Source organism: Martes martes, assembly GCF_963455335.1.
Source record: "Martes martes genome assembly, chromosome: 8".
NCBI classification, from domain to species: Eukaryota; Metazoa; Chordata; class Mammalia; order Carnivora; family Mustelidae; genus Martes; species Martes martes.
Genome location: NC_137895.1, coordinates 104,734,346 through 104,748,922, shown reverse-complemented (window position 1 = coordinate 104,748,922; position 14,577 = coordinate 104,734,346). Strand labels below are relative to the sequence as shown.

The 14,577-nt window shown below is 44.4% G+C and overlaps 1 protein-coding gene across 1 annotated transcript in view; it reads right to left on the bottom strand.

Annotated features, from left to right (window-relative positions):
* The window catches only part of IQSEC3 (IQ motif and Sec7 domain ArfGEF 3), a gene marked incomplete at both ends in the record, with an annotated part of 98,767 nt that extends 92,090 nt beyond the window's left edge, over positions 1–6,677 (bottom strand). Inside the window, one exon of the mRNA XM_080811904.1 lies at positions 6,101–6,677. Coding sequence (XP_080668030.1) covers positions 6,101–6,648 — 548 coding nt within the window. The remainder of the gene's footprint in view (positions 1–6,100) is intronic.
* Between the last annotated feature and the right edge of the window lie 7,900 nt (positions 6,678–14,577).

Sequence of the window (14,577 nt, the reverse complement as noted above, 5' to 3'; positions counted from 1 at the left end):
GGAAAAGTTTGGACAAATGGATATAGGTTTCATTCCAGGGAAGTGGGACACATTCTCCTGGCCCAGACTCCATTCCCCTCACCTCTTACTTTTATCCTTGACAAGTTTATATACTAGAGGAGACTGTGGCTTCCCCATTTGGAAAATGGCAAGATCATTCTTATCACCACGGGGTATTGGGTGATAACTTGGATCTCTTTGATGTCCTTAGGAGAAGTGCAAATCATCTTAAAATGCAACAGAAGACATTTCAGTTGAGCTTAAGGAGGCATTTCTCAACAATAAAGTTGTGAGACCCCATCACAGATCACTAAGGGATGGTGGATTTGTCCTGCTTGGCTGCATTTGAAGGTAAGCTCTACACACATGCAAACGAAATAGCTTGGGTGCATGCTGTCCAAAGGGAGAGGGGCAGATGAGGAAAGGACACGTGTAGGAAGCTGGCTTGGAAGCAGGAAAGGGATCTTGAACTTGGTTTCAGGTCTTTCATTGTGGTCTGACTGGGGTGAGCCCTGGGCCTGGGTTCTTTATCTGTAGAAGTGCTACAATGTCTTGAGCACTTATTGGGTTTCCAGAACAATATTTTAAAAATGATACCATTTAATTTTTAAGCTTTACAGCAACCCTTCAAAGTATATGTTACTTTTCATTTTATAAATGAAAAAAACAGAAGCTTAAAGAAGGTAAGTAATGAATGTAAGTTCTCACAGCTGGTAGGGGATAGAGCAGGACTCACACCCAGAGATGCCTGACTCCAAAACCCATGTTCTTAACCACCTAGATCTGGAAAATACTGTGATTCTTTAGTTCCTTAAGTTCCCTTCAGCCTGAAAAAATCTAAAAATTTCTCCCTCATGCTGCTCCTCACCCTTTTGTTTGTTAATGCCCTCACTCCTTGAAATGGAGATGACCGCCACTCTTCTCCCTGGAAACAAGAAACCCTTTGCAGCCTGGGTGAGAACCTGCCCTTTGTGCTTTTCCAGAAGCAGAGGAAGAAGGTGCTGCAGTGGCCCAAGCCTTGGAAATCCTGCCAGATGGCCTTGCACTTGGGGGTCTGCCAGGTGCAATGAGAGTGTCCCCGGGACTCTTATTAAGAACACCCACACCAAGCTGCTGCTTAGCTAATGTCCAGGGCCACTGAGAGTATGTTTGGGCCCCAGTGAAAAGTGTTGAGGCTCCCCAGCAAGTTCAGTCTGTCTAAAAATCTTTACCTGGGATTTAAATTCAGGATCCAAGTCTCTTTCCAGACCACAGGTCCAGCTGTTGGTCCCAGCTCTTTCACCTCTTCTTCCGGATCATTCTCACTTTTGTTGGCTCTCCCCCCACACCTGACCCCATCTGCCTTGTCTCCTAAGTGACCTTTGAAACTCGGGCCACACAGATATCTGCTGCATCAGCAGAGCCAGCTACTGCTCCTCCTGTTGGGTTTCAGGCCAGCGGGAGAATGTTCCAGGATGCTCTCATGGGGCCCTAATGGTGTTCACTATGTGGGCTTGGGAAGGGCTTTGGAGTAAGGAAGGAGAACGCGAATGGAGCAAGGCACAGGGAGCTGGTGACGAGGACAGAGAACAGTGGGTTTTCCCAGAGGCAGGGGTGACTCGTTTCTCTTGAGCTGTGTTCTTTTTGGATGAAAGGGAGGAAGGTCTGGGCTCTTGGGCAAGCAGGGAACAGAAAATCTTTACAAGTGCCCACTTTGTGCCAGCTTCTAGGTGAGCAAAAAGATGCATACTCCCTCCGTTCGGTGAACCTTCCTTCTGGCCCCATTTTCCAGCTTACCAGCTGGAAGTCCTCTCCTTGCTGGGGGCAGAGGAGAAAAGGAGGGTAGGTGGGCAGGTTCGTGAGCACTGGCCTTCGTGTCGCTTCCTCAGCAAGCAGGCCTTCCAGCCACAGGCAGACAAGGACTCTGAGTGTTAAGGCTCTTCTTACTCTGCTGATAGGGTTTAGCCCTGTGGGAAGTGATTAGGGTTGGGGGGCACTGTACCGTATGAGGGCGGAACGATGTGCGCATGCAGTACAGGTCTCTCCGTGAGTTGAGTCTCCTGGTCTCCACCCTCCTTCCAGCTGCCCTTGGCCCTTACTCTTCCTGACATAATCCCTTGACTCCAACCAAGAAAACCTTCTCTCTGGGCTCTCAGTATGCTCCCCCTTGTCACCCTGTTCTCTTCTGATAGACGGAGCAGCAATCTGCTTACACTTGCTTGGATGTTTCTAGATATATGTTTCAAGTATGTTGGCAGGGACTGCTTGCTTCTTTCCTGTTTTTCCACTGACAAACAGACCTTCACACTCTCTTAGTAGCCACACAGGAGCCGCCATCTCTAGGTGGACGACCCTGACTCAGTGGGGAGAGACACCTGCTCCAATCAGCATTTTAGACAACAGGCTAAAAAGCACATCAATGATTGTCTGTCCTTCAGCCTCCAGTCATTATGACACCGTGGAGCTCAAAAAGTGACCCAAGATTTGTTTTATGCTTAAAGGGTGAGAGCAGAGAAAAGGAGACTTCCCTGGGCTGCTGAAGTGGAACCAAAGGAGAGGTAGGAGGAAGAAAATATGGGAGACAGAAAGAGTTTGAGGGAAGGGAAGAAAGGGGGAGGGAGAAGGAAGAACAAAGAGAAGGAGGAAGGTAGGGAGGAAGAGAAAGTAGCAGAGGAAGGTAAGGGACGAAGGAAGAGAGGAGAGGACAGAAGCCACTGAGCCATTCAGACTTCCTGACTACTTGGAGGTGGGGGTTTGGAGTAGGAGCTGAATTTGAATGATAATTCAAGAATCTTATCCAGCCTCCAGTAATCCTCTGCCTCGGGCTGGAGAACAGGGGCTGTAAATGCATGGCTGGCTGGGTGGGCATACGTGTTCAGACAGAGAAGCTGTCGTCCCAGTGAAGCCAGTAGCCTCCGGTAGGGTCATGTGCTTCCATGGCACGAAGTAGACTTTGCCAGATCAGGCTGAGGCTCTGACTCCAGCCAGGAAAGCGATAATCAATTCTGTAGATGCTGTGAGCCTTGATTGAAAAAATAAAGAGGAGGAAGCTAGATAGCTGCTTTCATTAAGAGGCAAAAGCCGTGGGGGCTGGAGCTTAGCAAGAGCCAGGAAGCATGCAGAGAAAGAACGTTAACCCCTCCAGCGTCTTTCTTCCGTGATATCTTTGCACTCACCCACTCCTTCATCGTCACTTCCTTGGCCTGACCTCTAAGGCCACCACCTTCCTATCACCCTCAGCTGAAGAAGGGAGAGAGGCCAGGCTGCATAATAATGCAGATCTGATGACAATTAAATGATGCATTATTTCCTGGGCCCAGGTTCCCCGGGGCTCTTGCCTCTCCTGGATTTGGGCAGGAAGAGGAGCTCTGGGTACAAGAGACAAACTGTGTGGGAAGATAACGCGTCTAACACAGTGCCTGGCCCCATGTAACCCTCGCCCAACCCTCAGCAACCTCCCCAGGGCCGCATTTTTACTATAGTGAGGCCAGAGAAGGGCAAGTAAGAAATGAGAAAGGATTTCAGTAAAATTATGATCGGAAGACCTCATCTGCCATGTCGTCTTCTTACTTCAGCGTGCCCAGCACAGAACTGATTCAGCAGGGAGCTCCCCAGAAGAAACACCAGGGAGTGGGCTGCTGCCTCTGTTCTTCTTCTCCTCACCTCACCATACCCAACCTGCCTGCTGGTTGCATCCAGCCCTGCACCACTGAGGGTACGGGCAGAGGAGACTAGCCATACAAAATGGGGGTCAGGGGTAGAATCCAGATGGGGCCATATGTAATCGGCAACAGTGAGTCATTACTGAGGTTCTGTGGGGGAAACTTAGGTTGAAGTTCGGCAAAACAGTGGGGAGGAATGAGTGGCACAAAAGGCACAAAAGGCATTCGGCCGGTCAAGATGTCCATGTTTTCACATCCAAGGGGAGAGAGTGTTGCAGGGGGGAGGTAAGACGCTCTCTCTGTCTCTTGGTGTCCAGGCTCGGGAGCAAGGGGAAACATTAGAGGAGCTGGAGGAAGGAGGGGGCTACTTGGGGGTATTAACCTCTTAGTGCCTGGCACAACTTCCTAGGTGAGAGATTTTTAACAACTTTCACTCTCCTCTGCCATTCTAATTATTTCTTATTTTTGTTCTGCTTCTATGGGAAGCAAAAACAGGACAAAGGAGAAAGAAAGATGAAGACGCTATGGGCAGGAGAGTTGAGGCTCTTCAAGCTACTTTGGGGCCACAACAAAGTCCTTTTCCCAGAAAAAATGATCTTTCCTCAACCCTTTTTTCTCATAGTTCCCTGAAGAGATGCAGAGAAAGTGGGGAAGAGAAAGGAGGTACCAAAGGGCATGAGAAGAGGAAGCAGGTGAAGAATCATAATTATCAGGAAGCTGTAGTGACCCCCAGAAAAACAAATGAAATAGGTCTTTCCCCCCTATTTAGGGGAAAGCCACATAACACCTTGTAAGAACATTGTCTTGTTGAATCCTGGGTACTGAGGGAAACCTGACTTTCTGTTTTTTTATGCCAGATAAGGAAAGAAAACTGAAACTGAAGGAAGGACAGATGAGCCATTGGGGGAGCTGGGGAAGAAGGCTGCATCTTTTGGGGGCTTGACTCAATTGCTATAGGTCAGATCATCCTGGTTCTTCACCCCTAGGAGACCATGGTTCCAGTCAAGTCTACTCTCTTATGAGTTAACATATCCTTCCCCAACTTCTCTAACTACATAGATATGAGGAGAAAATGAGTTTTGAAGGAATACCAAATCCTCACAAGTATCTGCAGACTTGAAACATGCCGAGACTGGATGAGATGAGATTCTTGGCTCTCCTCCCTCCTCCCCCCACCACCTCCTCCTGTAACATCACCATTGTCAGTGTCAGGTGCTGACTAGGTACTGATTTCCCTTGAGCCGTTCTTCCATGCAGTTCTCCCATCACCTGTATACTCAGAGGAAGGAAGCTGATATGTCACAGCCTGCCCAATACAGAGGAGAGAACATTCCAGTCCTCTTTAATCTCTTCTTCCCATGTCCCTAGTTCATAGACATTAAAAGTAAAGACGGAGCTTGAGGTCCTAGAGTCCCTCACTGGGGGCTAATGAGTATATTTCTCTCAGGCCCCAACATGAGATTCCTAATATCACCAAATAACCAAGTGGAAACAAGAATGCAGTCACCAGCCATAACAGAGAGAGATTTAAACATCCAAATGCCAACAACTCTGTTTGCCGACTCTCTCTCTCTCTCATCATTGTTCCCCTTCCACAATTGCCAACCATCCTGCACAGAAATCCTCCTTGAGTCAAAGGAAAAGAGCTATAGCCAGATTGAGTCCTCATGCTATAACTGAGTCCTCCATTGGCTTGGTGCGTTGTGTCTTTGCACCCCTTTGGTTCTGTGGGGATTCAGAAGAAATGCCCACTCGGGTCAGCAGAGTAAGCTTTCCCAAAGAGCCACTCCTGGCTTTGATCCCACTGCATCAGTGAAAGAGCTAGAGTCGTTCCCCTGGGAAATGCTTTCTCCCACCCTTTCTCTATCCCCAGCACCCCTGCCTTCTCACATCATTCCTTCTTTTCAGCCTTATCCCCTGCCTCCTAAATTTTCTCAGACCCCAATTCTATTCTTCCTGGACCCTAGTCCTTTTAAAGCTCTTAACATGCATCTTTGCCAAGCCTCTGTCTCTTTCCATTCAAATAATTTTACTACCCAAACTCCCTTCCAAATTCTTCTTAACTTAAAAAATTCAACTGTTCTTTTTTCCTTTTCAGTGTAATCTTCATCACAACTTCCTCCCGATCTTGTCCCCTTTAAAATCTGCCAGTTTCTGATATCCCCAATCACTTAAAAACCCATTTCTTCCCTTCTTTGCCCCCCCCCCCCCCGTAAGGGTCTGGACTCTCTCTTTTGCTCCAACATCCCCTGAAACCTCTCAAATGCTGATATCAATCCCTCTTTCCCCCCAAATCTCCTTGACACACTTCTACCTCCATACATCTTCTCATCTCTTCACTTCAGGTTGCCCTAGTCCTTCAGGCTCTTAGGGGATCCCGATTTCCCCCTTATCTCCTCCTTACACCCATTTGCTTCCCTTTCTATCACTACAATCTGCCTCCCTTCTTCCCCACTCACTCGGGTCTCCTGCTCAGGACGCCCTTGCCGAGGGCGGCGGGGGATTTGTGCTGAAGAAGGGTTCCAGCGGCAGTGCAACAACTCGGGGGACGCTCCTTCTCTTTGTCGGCGACGGCCCCAGGCGCCACTGGGTGCTGGTGGGGCGACTGAGGTGCGTGAGCCCTGCTGCTGGGGCCCGGCTGGGGCTGCGCCAGGAGCTGTCCGTGGTGCTGAAGCGGTGGCTGCTCCGGCGCGGGCTGTGGCGCTGCGGGCGAGATCTGTCCGTGGTTCTGGAGAGGTTCCTGGGCCCCGGCGGCGGCAGCGGTGGCCGGGGTGGCAGGCGGCAGGGCTGGCGACGGAGGGATGAGCCCGGGCGGAGGCTGGGCTTGCAGCAGCTGCTGGTGCTCCCACAGGCTGCGGTTCTCGGCGCTTAGCTCGTCCAGCCGCCGCTCCAGCTCGTCGATGCGCTGGCGCTGGGTGTGGATGAGGCTCTGCTGGTTCTGCACGATGGCGGTGAGCTCCTTGAGGTAGAGCACGGCACGCACCGGGTTCTCCAGCAGGCTCTCCATGCCGCCCGCCGCCGCCTGCGCCCTGCCTGCGCCTCGGCGGGCGGCGGGGAGCGCGAGGGCGCGCAGGAGCCGAGCAGCCCCAGCAATCCGCTCGCCTCCCTCTCCAGCGGGCCCAGCCTCCCTCCCCGCCGCCGCCGGCGCCGCGTCACGGCCACACAGACATTCACACACGCACCGAGGGGCGGGACCGCCGCGCCAGGGTCCACCCACCCACCCTCCCACCTCCAGGCTTCGTGAGGAGTCTCGGCTTCCTGCAGGGCTGACAGAGAAGGGAGATGAACGAGGGAGTGGATAGGGGAGCAGGATAAACGAAGGGGACCAGAGATAGATAAATCTGGAGATCAAAAGAAAGCGGGTGAGGTGGACTTTAGCGGTACTGGGAGAGTGCCGTGGGATGGGTAGAAGAAGAAAAGCAGATAAGGAAAGAGGAAAAAAAGAGGAAGAGGCTGGGAGAAGGAAGGAGGGAGGGAGGGGGAGAGAGAGAGAGAGAGAGAGAGAGAGAAGGTGGCAAAGGAAAGAGAGAAATGTATTTGAAACGAGGAAGTCATGGGACTCTGAAAGGTCGCATTCTTTTTCCTGTGTCCAACACTCCCAGAGGTTATGGGTCATCTTAAAGACCTTCTGAGGAGAGGCCACACTTGCCTCTTTTGTACTCAACAACCTATTCTGCTGGGGAATTCCCTGGGATACAAGGATCACAGAATTATAAGGGAGCCTAGAGAACATCTAGTCCTTCTTTATTCTAAGTTATTTTATTTATAAGTTATTTATTATAGTTACTTATTTATATAAGTTATTTATTTATAAAGTCCTTCTTTATTCTAAGTTCCCAAGAGGGAACTTAGAGTGGGAAGTCTGTTTATGCTGGGTTTTCTCAGGAAATGAGATCTCAGGACAGTTTTGGCCACTCTAATATGAACATTAACTAAATAAACCAGGTCCTGTGTGTCGTGGCTCAGGCTTCCAGAAACTTCTGAAGAGATCGTTCTGTTAAAAAAAAAATTATGCAGTGCATTCTCCTACAAACACTGGGCTAGGTGGTGGTAAGATCGAGATGACTAGGATGGAATCTTTGGATTCTTGAAGCTTACAATTAAGTAGGTGAAACAGGTAGTAAATATTTAACTTTGATATATGGTTCTGGTTGTATGTTATAAGATAGAAATATGCCCAGAGTACTACAGGAGCCCAGCAGCTTGGGATCTGGGAAGACCTTTTGGGGAAAGTAACACTTGAAGTGGAAAGGATTTTCCTGGAAAGAGGAACAGCAGGAGCAAAAGATCAGAGATATGAATCAGCATGGACTGAATCATTCATTAATTACTACAACCATGTACATGTAACACCCACTAATTGCTAAGTAATGTACTAGGAACTAGGCAGGCTATACCCAGCATAGATAATAAGTTATGATTTCCATAACCAAGGAGATTATAATCTAGTACAGTAGATAAGGCATGCACCTAAATAGCTAAAATGCAAATCAGAATTTCTGTTAGAGCTCTTCAAGCCAAGTTTCGTAGGAGTTCAGGGGAGGGAGTGGTTGTTTGACTCTGGTGGGCTGATCAGGAGGAGGTGTTACTCAAGCTAGGCTATGAAGGATGAGAAATTTCACCAGGTAGACAGAACAGGGGAGCAGAAGATGAAGAAGATATGTCAGACAGAAGGACAAGACTAAGGGATGGAAATAGAGAACTTTGGTCTAATCTAATTTGACAGAAGAATGACCCTTTCCTCTGGGCTGTGAGTGCTCTTACCATTATCTGTTATTCTCCTGTTCTATTCTCCACATGGTTGTTGTTTCCCCAGGGTAGGCCTATCTGTGGATACCATGTGTCCAGCGAGTTGGGTCAGCCAAGACCATCTGGTGCCAGACTTGAATGCCCTTATGGGAAAGGATATGTGCTCTGCAAATACATTGGTTTCTCTGTACCTGTAGTGTGTTTTTATTTTGTTTTTCTCCCATTTATTTTCTGAGGAAACTTCCTTCTGTAAAGAATGAGTGAAAGAACCTGTCCATAGCTGAGCCAACAGTTGGGAGAGGATCCCTTGGTAGTGATCAGTATTCCAACTAAAGAATGAAGGTTGGGGGATTGAATGGGGGGGGTGGTGGAATGGGGCACACAAAAATTCAAACACTTCTCTTCTGAATTTTCTTTGCTCGCCTAGTCAGTTTGTTTTCCATGAGTTGGGTACCCATAGAGACAATACTGTTTCTACAAATAAAATAGCCTGCAGCCTAATTATCCATAGAACTTGTTTGAAATGCAGATTTCTGGGACCCATGTTAGTCCTGCTATGTTGAAATCACTAGGAATGGGGCCCAAGTACTTTCATTTTTTTCGTGCTTTTTTCCCTTCTATTAAAAAAATCAACTGCATTGAGCTACAACTTAAATGTAATAATATGCATCCGCTTTGAATGCATGGTTTAAAGAGTTTTGCCAAATACATATACCCATGTGATCCAAATTTCCATCACTATAAAAAGTAACCTCATGCCCCTTGCAGTCAGTTGCTTTTAGCCTCGGCCTCAGTCCACCATTCATCTACTTTTTGTCAAGATAAATTAGTTTTGCCTATTCTAGAATTTCTTATAAATGGCAGTCATAAAATATATACTCTTTTGTGTATTTTTTTGCTCAGCACAATGCCTTTGAGATTCATCTATTCTATTATGATATCAATAGTGTGTTCTTTTTTATTTCTGAGTAGTCTTGTGTGGTATGGATAAAAACCGTAATTTACCCATTCACCTAAATGTGGACATTTTGGTTGTTTCTAGGTATTGGTTATTTTGAATAAAGTTGCTGTGGATGAGCATAATGGACAAGTCTTTGTGTGGACCTATGGGTGGGAGGAACTCTGGAATTGGAATTGCTGAGTCATATACTAAATATATATTTAACATAATAAGAAACTCTCAAATTGTTTCCCAAAGTGGTTGTACTATTTTTTATCTTCACCAGCAGTGTATGAGAGGTTCAGGTGTTTTTACATCCTCACTAACACTTGGTATTTTTAGGCTTTTTAAATTTTATCACTCTGAGTGGGCAGTAGTGTATTAATATGGCTTTCCCAGATATTTTTCTGTTGACTAACACTGTTGAGCATCTTCTCAGGTGCTGTTGGCCATTTACCTGTTTTCTCTGCCCACTCTTTCTATTGATTTGTTTCTCTTATCTATTGATTGTAAGAGTTCTCTATATATTCTGGGAAGCAGTCTTGGTCAGATGCATATATTACAAATATTTTCTCTAGTCAGTGGCTTGCCTTTCACTTTCTTACCATTGTCTTTTGAAGAGCAAAGGTTTTTATTTTGATAAAGAAAAGCTTATCACCTTTTTTCTTTTCCTAGCTCATGCTTTTTGCGTCCTATCTAAAAATTCCTTGCCTATCTCAAAGTCAAAAACATGTCCTCCTGTGTTTTCTTCTGGAAGTTTTACCATTTTTGTTTTTATGTTTAGATCTGTGATCTATTTTAGGTTAATTTTTGTATTTGGTATGAAGAGTCAAAGTTCATTTTTTCCTTAAACATTTGACAGAATTCATCACTGAAGCCATTCCAACCTGGAGGTTTCTTTGTGAGAAGATATTTAACTACAAATTCAAATTCTTTAATAGATAGGGGGTTTTTCATCCATTCTATTTCTTTGTGTATCCATTTTGGTAATTTGTGTCTCTGGTAGGCAGAATGACCACCCCAAGGTATCTGTTTTAGTCTCCAAAACCTGTGAATGTGCTTCCTTACGTGGCAAAAACAACTTTAAATATGTGATCAAGTTAAGGATTTTTTTTAAATATTTTATTTATTTATTTGAGAGAGAGAGAGAGTGAGAGAGAGCATGACAGGGAGGAAGGTCAGAGGGGGAAGCAGACTCCCCATGGAGCTGGGAGCCTGATGCAGGACTCCATCCCAGGACTCCAGGATCATGACCTGAGCTGAAGGCAGTTGCCCAACCAAATGAGCCACCAAGGTGCCCTAAGTTAAGGATCTTGAAATAGAAAGAGTATCCTGGATTATCTGGATGGGTCCAATGTAATCATAAGAGCCTTTGTAATGGGGATGTGAGAGTGTCAGAAAGGAGATGTGACAACAGAAGCAGAGGTCAGAATGAAGCAATTGCTGTCTGGGAAGCAAAATTCAGAAAATGCAGGTGGCATATAAAAAATAGAAAAAGGAAGGAAACGGATTCTCCTCCAGAGCCTCCAGAAGAAATGCAGTCCCACCAATACCTTGATTTTAGCCAGGTGAAATGCATTTTGGACTTCTGGCTTCTGGAACTGTAAGATAATGAATTGTGTTGTTTCAAGTCAGTATGTGTGTCGTAATCTAATAATGTATCCATTTCATCTGAGTTGCCAAACTTTTTGGCATGAAGTTGTTTATAATATGTTCCTGTTAGCCTTTTAATGTCTGTAGGCTATGTAGTGATGTCTCCTCTTTCATTCCTGATATTGGTAATTTGGGCGTTTTTAAAACTCAGTCTGGCTAAATATTTATCCATTTTTATATTTTCATATAACTAGTTTTTAGTGTCATTGATTTTTCTCTATTGTTTGTCTGTTTGCTATTTCATTGGTTTGCTCTCTTATCTTTCTTTTTTCTACCTACTTTTGTTTCCATTTGCTTTTTTTAAACTAGCTTCTTAAGATAGAAGCTTAGAGGGGCGCCTGGGTGGCTCAGTGGGTTGGGCCGCTGCCTTCGGCTCAGGTCATGATCTCAGGGTCCTGGGATCGAGTCCCGCATTGGGCTCTCTGCTCAGCAGGGAGCCTGCTTCCCTCTCTCTCTCTCTGCCTGTCTCTCTGTCTACTTGTGAACTCTCTCTGTCAAATAAATAAATAAAATCTTTGAAAAAAAAAAAAGATAGAAGCTTAGACTATTTACCTTGAAACTTACTCCTTGTTTAGTATAAGTACTTAAAGCTCTGAAGTTCCCATCAAGCACTGTTTTATCTGCATCCCAAATTTTTCATATTTATTCAGTGCAAAATATTTTAAAATTTCTCCTTGTATTTGTAAATCTTTCTATTATTCATTTCTATTTAATTCCTTTGTGGTCAGAGAACATATCTATATGAGTTCAATCTTGTAAGATTAATTGAAATTTTTGGAACTTTTATAGGGTCTAATTTATGGTCTGTTTTGATGGATGTTCTATGTGCAGTTGTCTGATAGCTATTCCAGCTTTCCCATTATTAATATTTGCTTGTGTGGTAGGCAGAACAATAGCTCCCCAAAATGTCCATATACTGTCCCAGTATACTGTGATTGTATTACCCTACACAGCAAAAGAGATTTTGCAGATGCCATTAAAATTAAGAACAGTGAGATTGGGGAGATTGTCTTGGATTTTGTCCTCAGCACACCTGTGCCCATTCTAACCACATGATTCCTTAAAAGCAGAGAACCATTTGTGGTTGTGGTCACAGGGAGGTAGGACTACAAAGAAATGGTCAGGGTAGTGTGATGTGAGAAGAACTAGACCTGATTTGCTTGCTTTGAAGATAGAGGAAGGAACCATGAGCCAAGGAATGTGAGTGGTCCCTAGAAGATGGAAAAAGCAAGGTAACTGGTTCCCACCTAGAGTTTTCAGAAAGGAAGGCAGCCTTACTGACACGTCGATTTAGCCTAGCGACACCCATGTTCCCAAGTTTCAAACTTACAGAACTGTAAGAAAGAAAAATTGAATGGCTTAAGCCATTACATTTGTGATCATCTGTTATGGCAGCCACAGAAAACCAGTACAGCATGTTACATTTTTCCTCATTCTTTTCCTTTTAATCTATGTATGTCTTTAAATTTAAAGTTGTTTTTTTTTCCTATAGAATACATTCAGTTGGATCTGACTTTTTAAAAATCTAGTTAGGGGCGCCTGGGTGGCTCAGTGGGTTAAAGCCTCTGCCTTTGGCTCAGGTCATGATCTCAGGGTCCTGGGATCGAGCTCTGCATCGAGTTCTCTGCTTGGCCGGGAGCCTGCTTCCCTTCCTCTCTCTCTGCCTGTCTCTCTGCCTACTTGTGATCTCTGTTTGTCAAATAAATAAATAAAAATTTTTTTAAAAATCCAGCTTGAGAGGCGACTGGGTGGTTCGGTTGGTTAACCATCCAACTCTTTTTTTTTTAATGTTCAGTTAGCCACTGTATAGTAAGTACATCTTTAATTTTTGATGTAGTGTCCAGTGATTCATTAGTTACGTATAACACCCAGTGCTCATCACATGTACCCTCCTTAATACTCATCATCCTGCTACCCGCTCCCCCCACCCCCTCCCTTCTGAGAGGCTCAGTTCTTTTCCCAGGGTCCGTAATCTCTCATGGTTCATCTCCCTCTCTGATTTCTCCCCTTTCAGATTTCCCTCCCTTTCCTATGGTCCTCCATGCTATTGCTTATGTTTCACATATGAGTAGAATCATATGATAATTGTCTTTCTCTGCTTGACCTACTTCACTTAGCATAATCCCCTCCAGTTCCAACCATGTCGAGCATCCGATTCTTGATTTAGGTTCAGGCCATGATCTCAGAGTTGTGAGGGCATAGAGCCTGCTTAGGATCCTCTCTCAACACCTCCCTTATCCTCCCCCCCACCCAACCAAAAAAGAATCCAGCCTGACATTCTTTTAATTGGAGTGCTTAGATTATTTACATTTAATTTATTTATAAATATGTTTGGATTTAAATCTGCCATCTTGCTGTTCTATTATTTGTTTCATTTGTTTTCTGTTCTTTTTCACCTTTTCCTGCCTTCTTTTTGCTTGAATAGCTTTTTTAGCTTTTCTGGTCCATCTCACCTCCACTAGTGGCTTGTTGACACCACCTGTTCATCTATTTATTTAGCAGTTGCTTTGGGTTTACAGTATTTGTTGTTAAATTCTCATTGTCTATGTCCAAATGTTGTATTTTGTATATAATATAAAAACATTATAGCAGTTTATTTCCATTCCTCCCATCCTCTGTGCTATTACCATCATAGATTTACTTCTATATTTATTGTAAATTTCACAATACATTGTTATCATTTTGCCTTAAAAGTCAATTATCTTTTTTAATTTTTTAAAATTTTATTATCTTTTTTATTTTCATACACACACACACACACACACACACACACCATTTTGGCCACTTGCATTTCTATATAGATCCAGGTTTCCATTTGGTATCATTGTCCTTCCACCTGAAGAATTTTCTTTAATGTTTGTTATAGTCAGGTCTGTTGGTAACATATTCTGTCAGGTTTTTTCTTTTTGTCTGACAAAATATGTCTTCTCAATTTTTTTTTAAAGATTTTATTTATTTGAGAGAGAGAGAGAGAACACAAGCAGTGGGATTGTCAGAGGGAGAAGGAGAAGTAGGTTTCCCACTGAGCAAGGAGCCTGATGCAGGGCTTGATCCCAAGACCCCTGAATCATGACCTGAGCCAAAGGCAGATGCTTAACTGACTGAGCCACCCAGGCACCTCCATATCTATCTCGTCAATTGTTAAAAATTTCCTTTTCATGAATATAGAATATTTTACTTTGATTTCTTTTAGGCACTTAAAGATACCATTACAGTATCTTCTGGCTTGAATTTTCTGGAAAGAACTCTGTGGTCAATCTTATCATTATTATAACCCAAAATGAGAAGAAAAATATTCAGTAAAACAAGATATGAAATGAAAGGTGAAGTTAGCAAGGATTTTAAAACAGCTGTCATAAGTAGTGTAAAGATTTCCAGAAATATAAGAATACAAGGGGGAGAGAAATGGGAAATATGAAAAAACTCAATGGAACTTCTAGAGATAAAAATATAATATCGAAAATGAAAGTGTTACACGGTGGGAGTGACAGCATATATACACTGCAGAAGTAAAAATCGGTAAGTTTAACGATACCGCAACAGAAACTCTAACCTGATTAATATCAATCCATATGTTCCTGAGCATCAGGATTT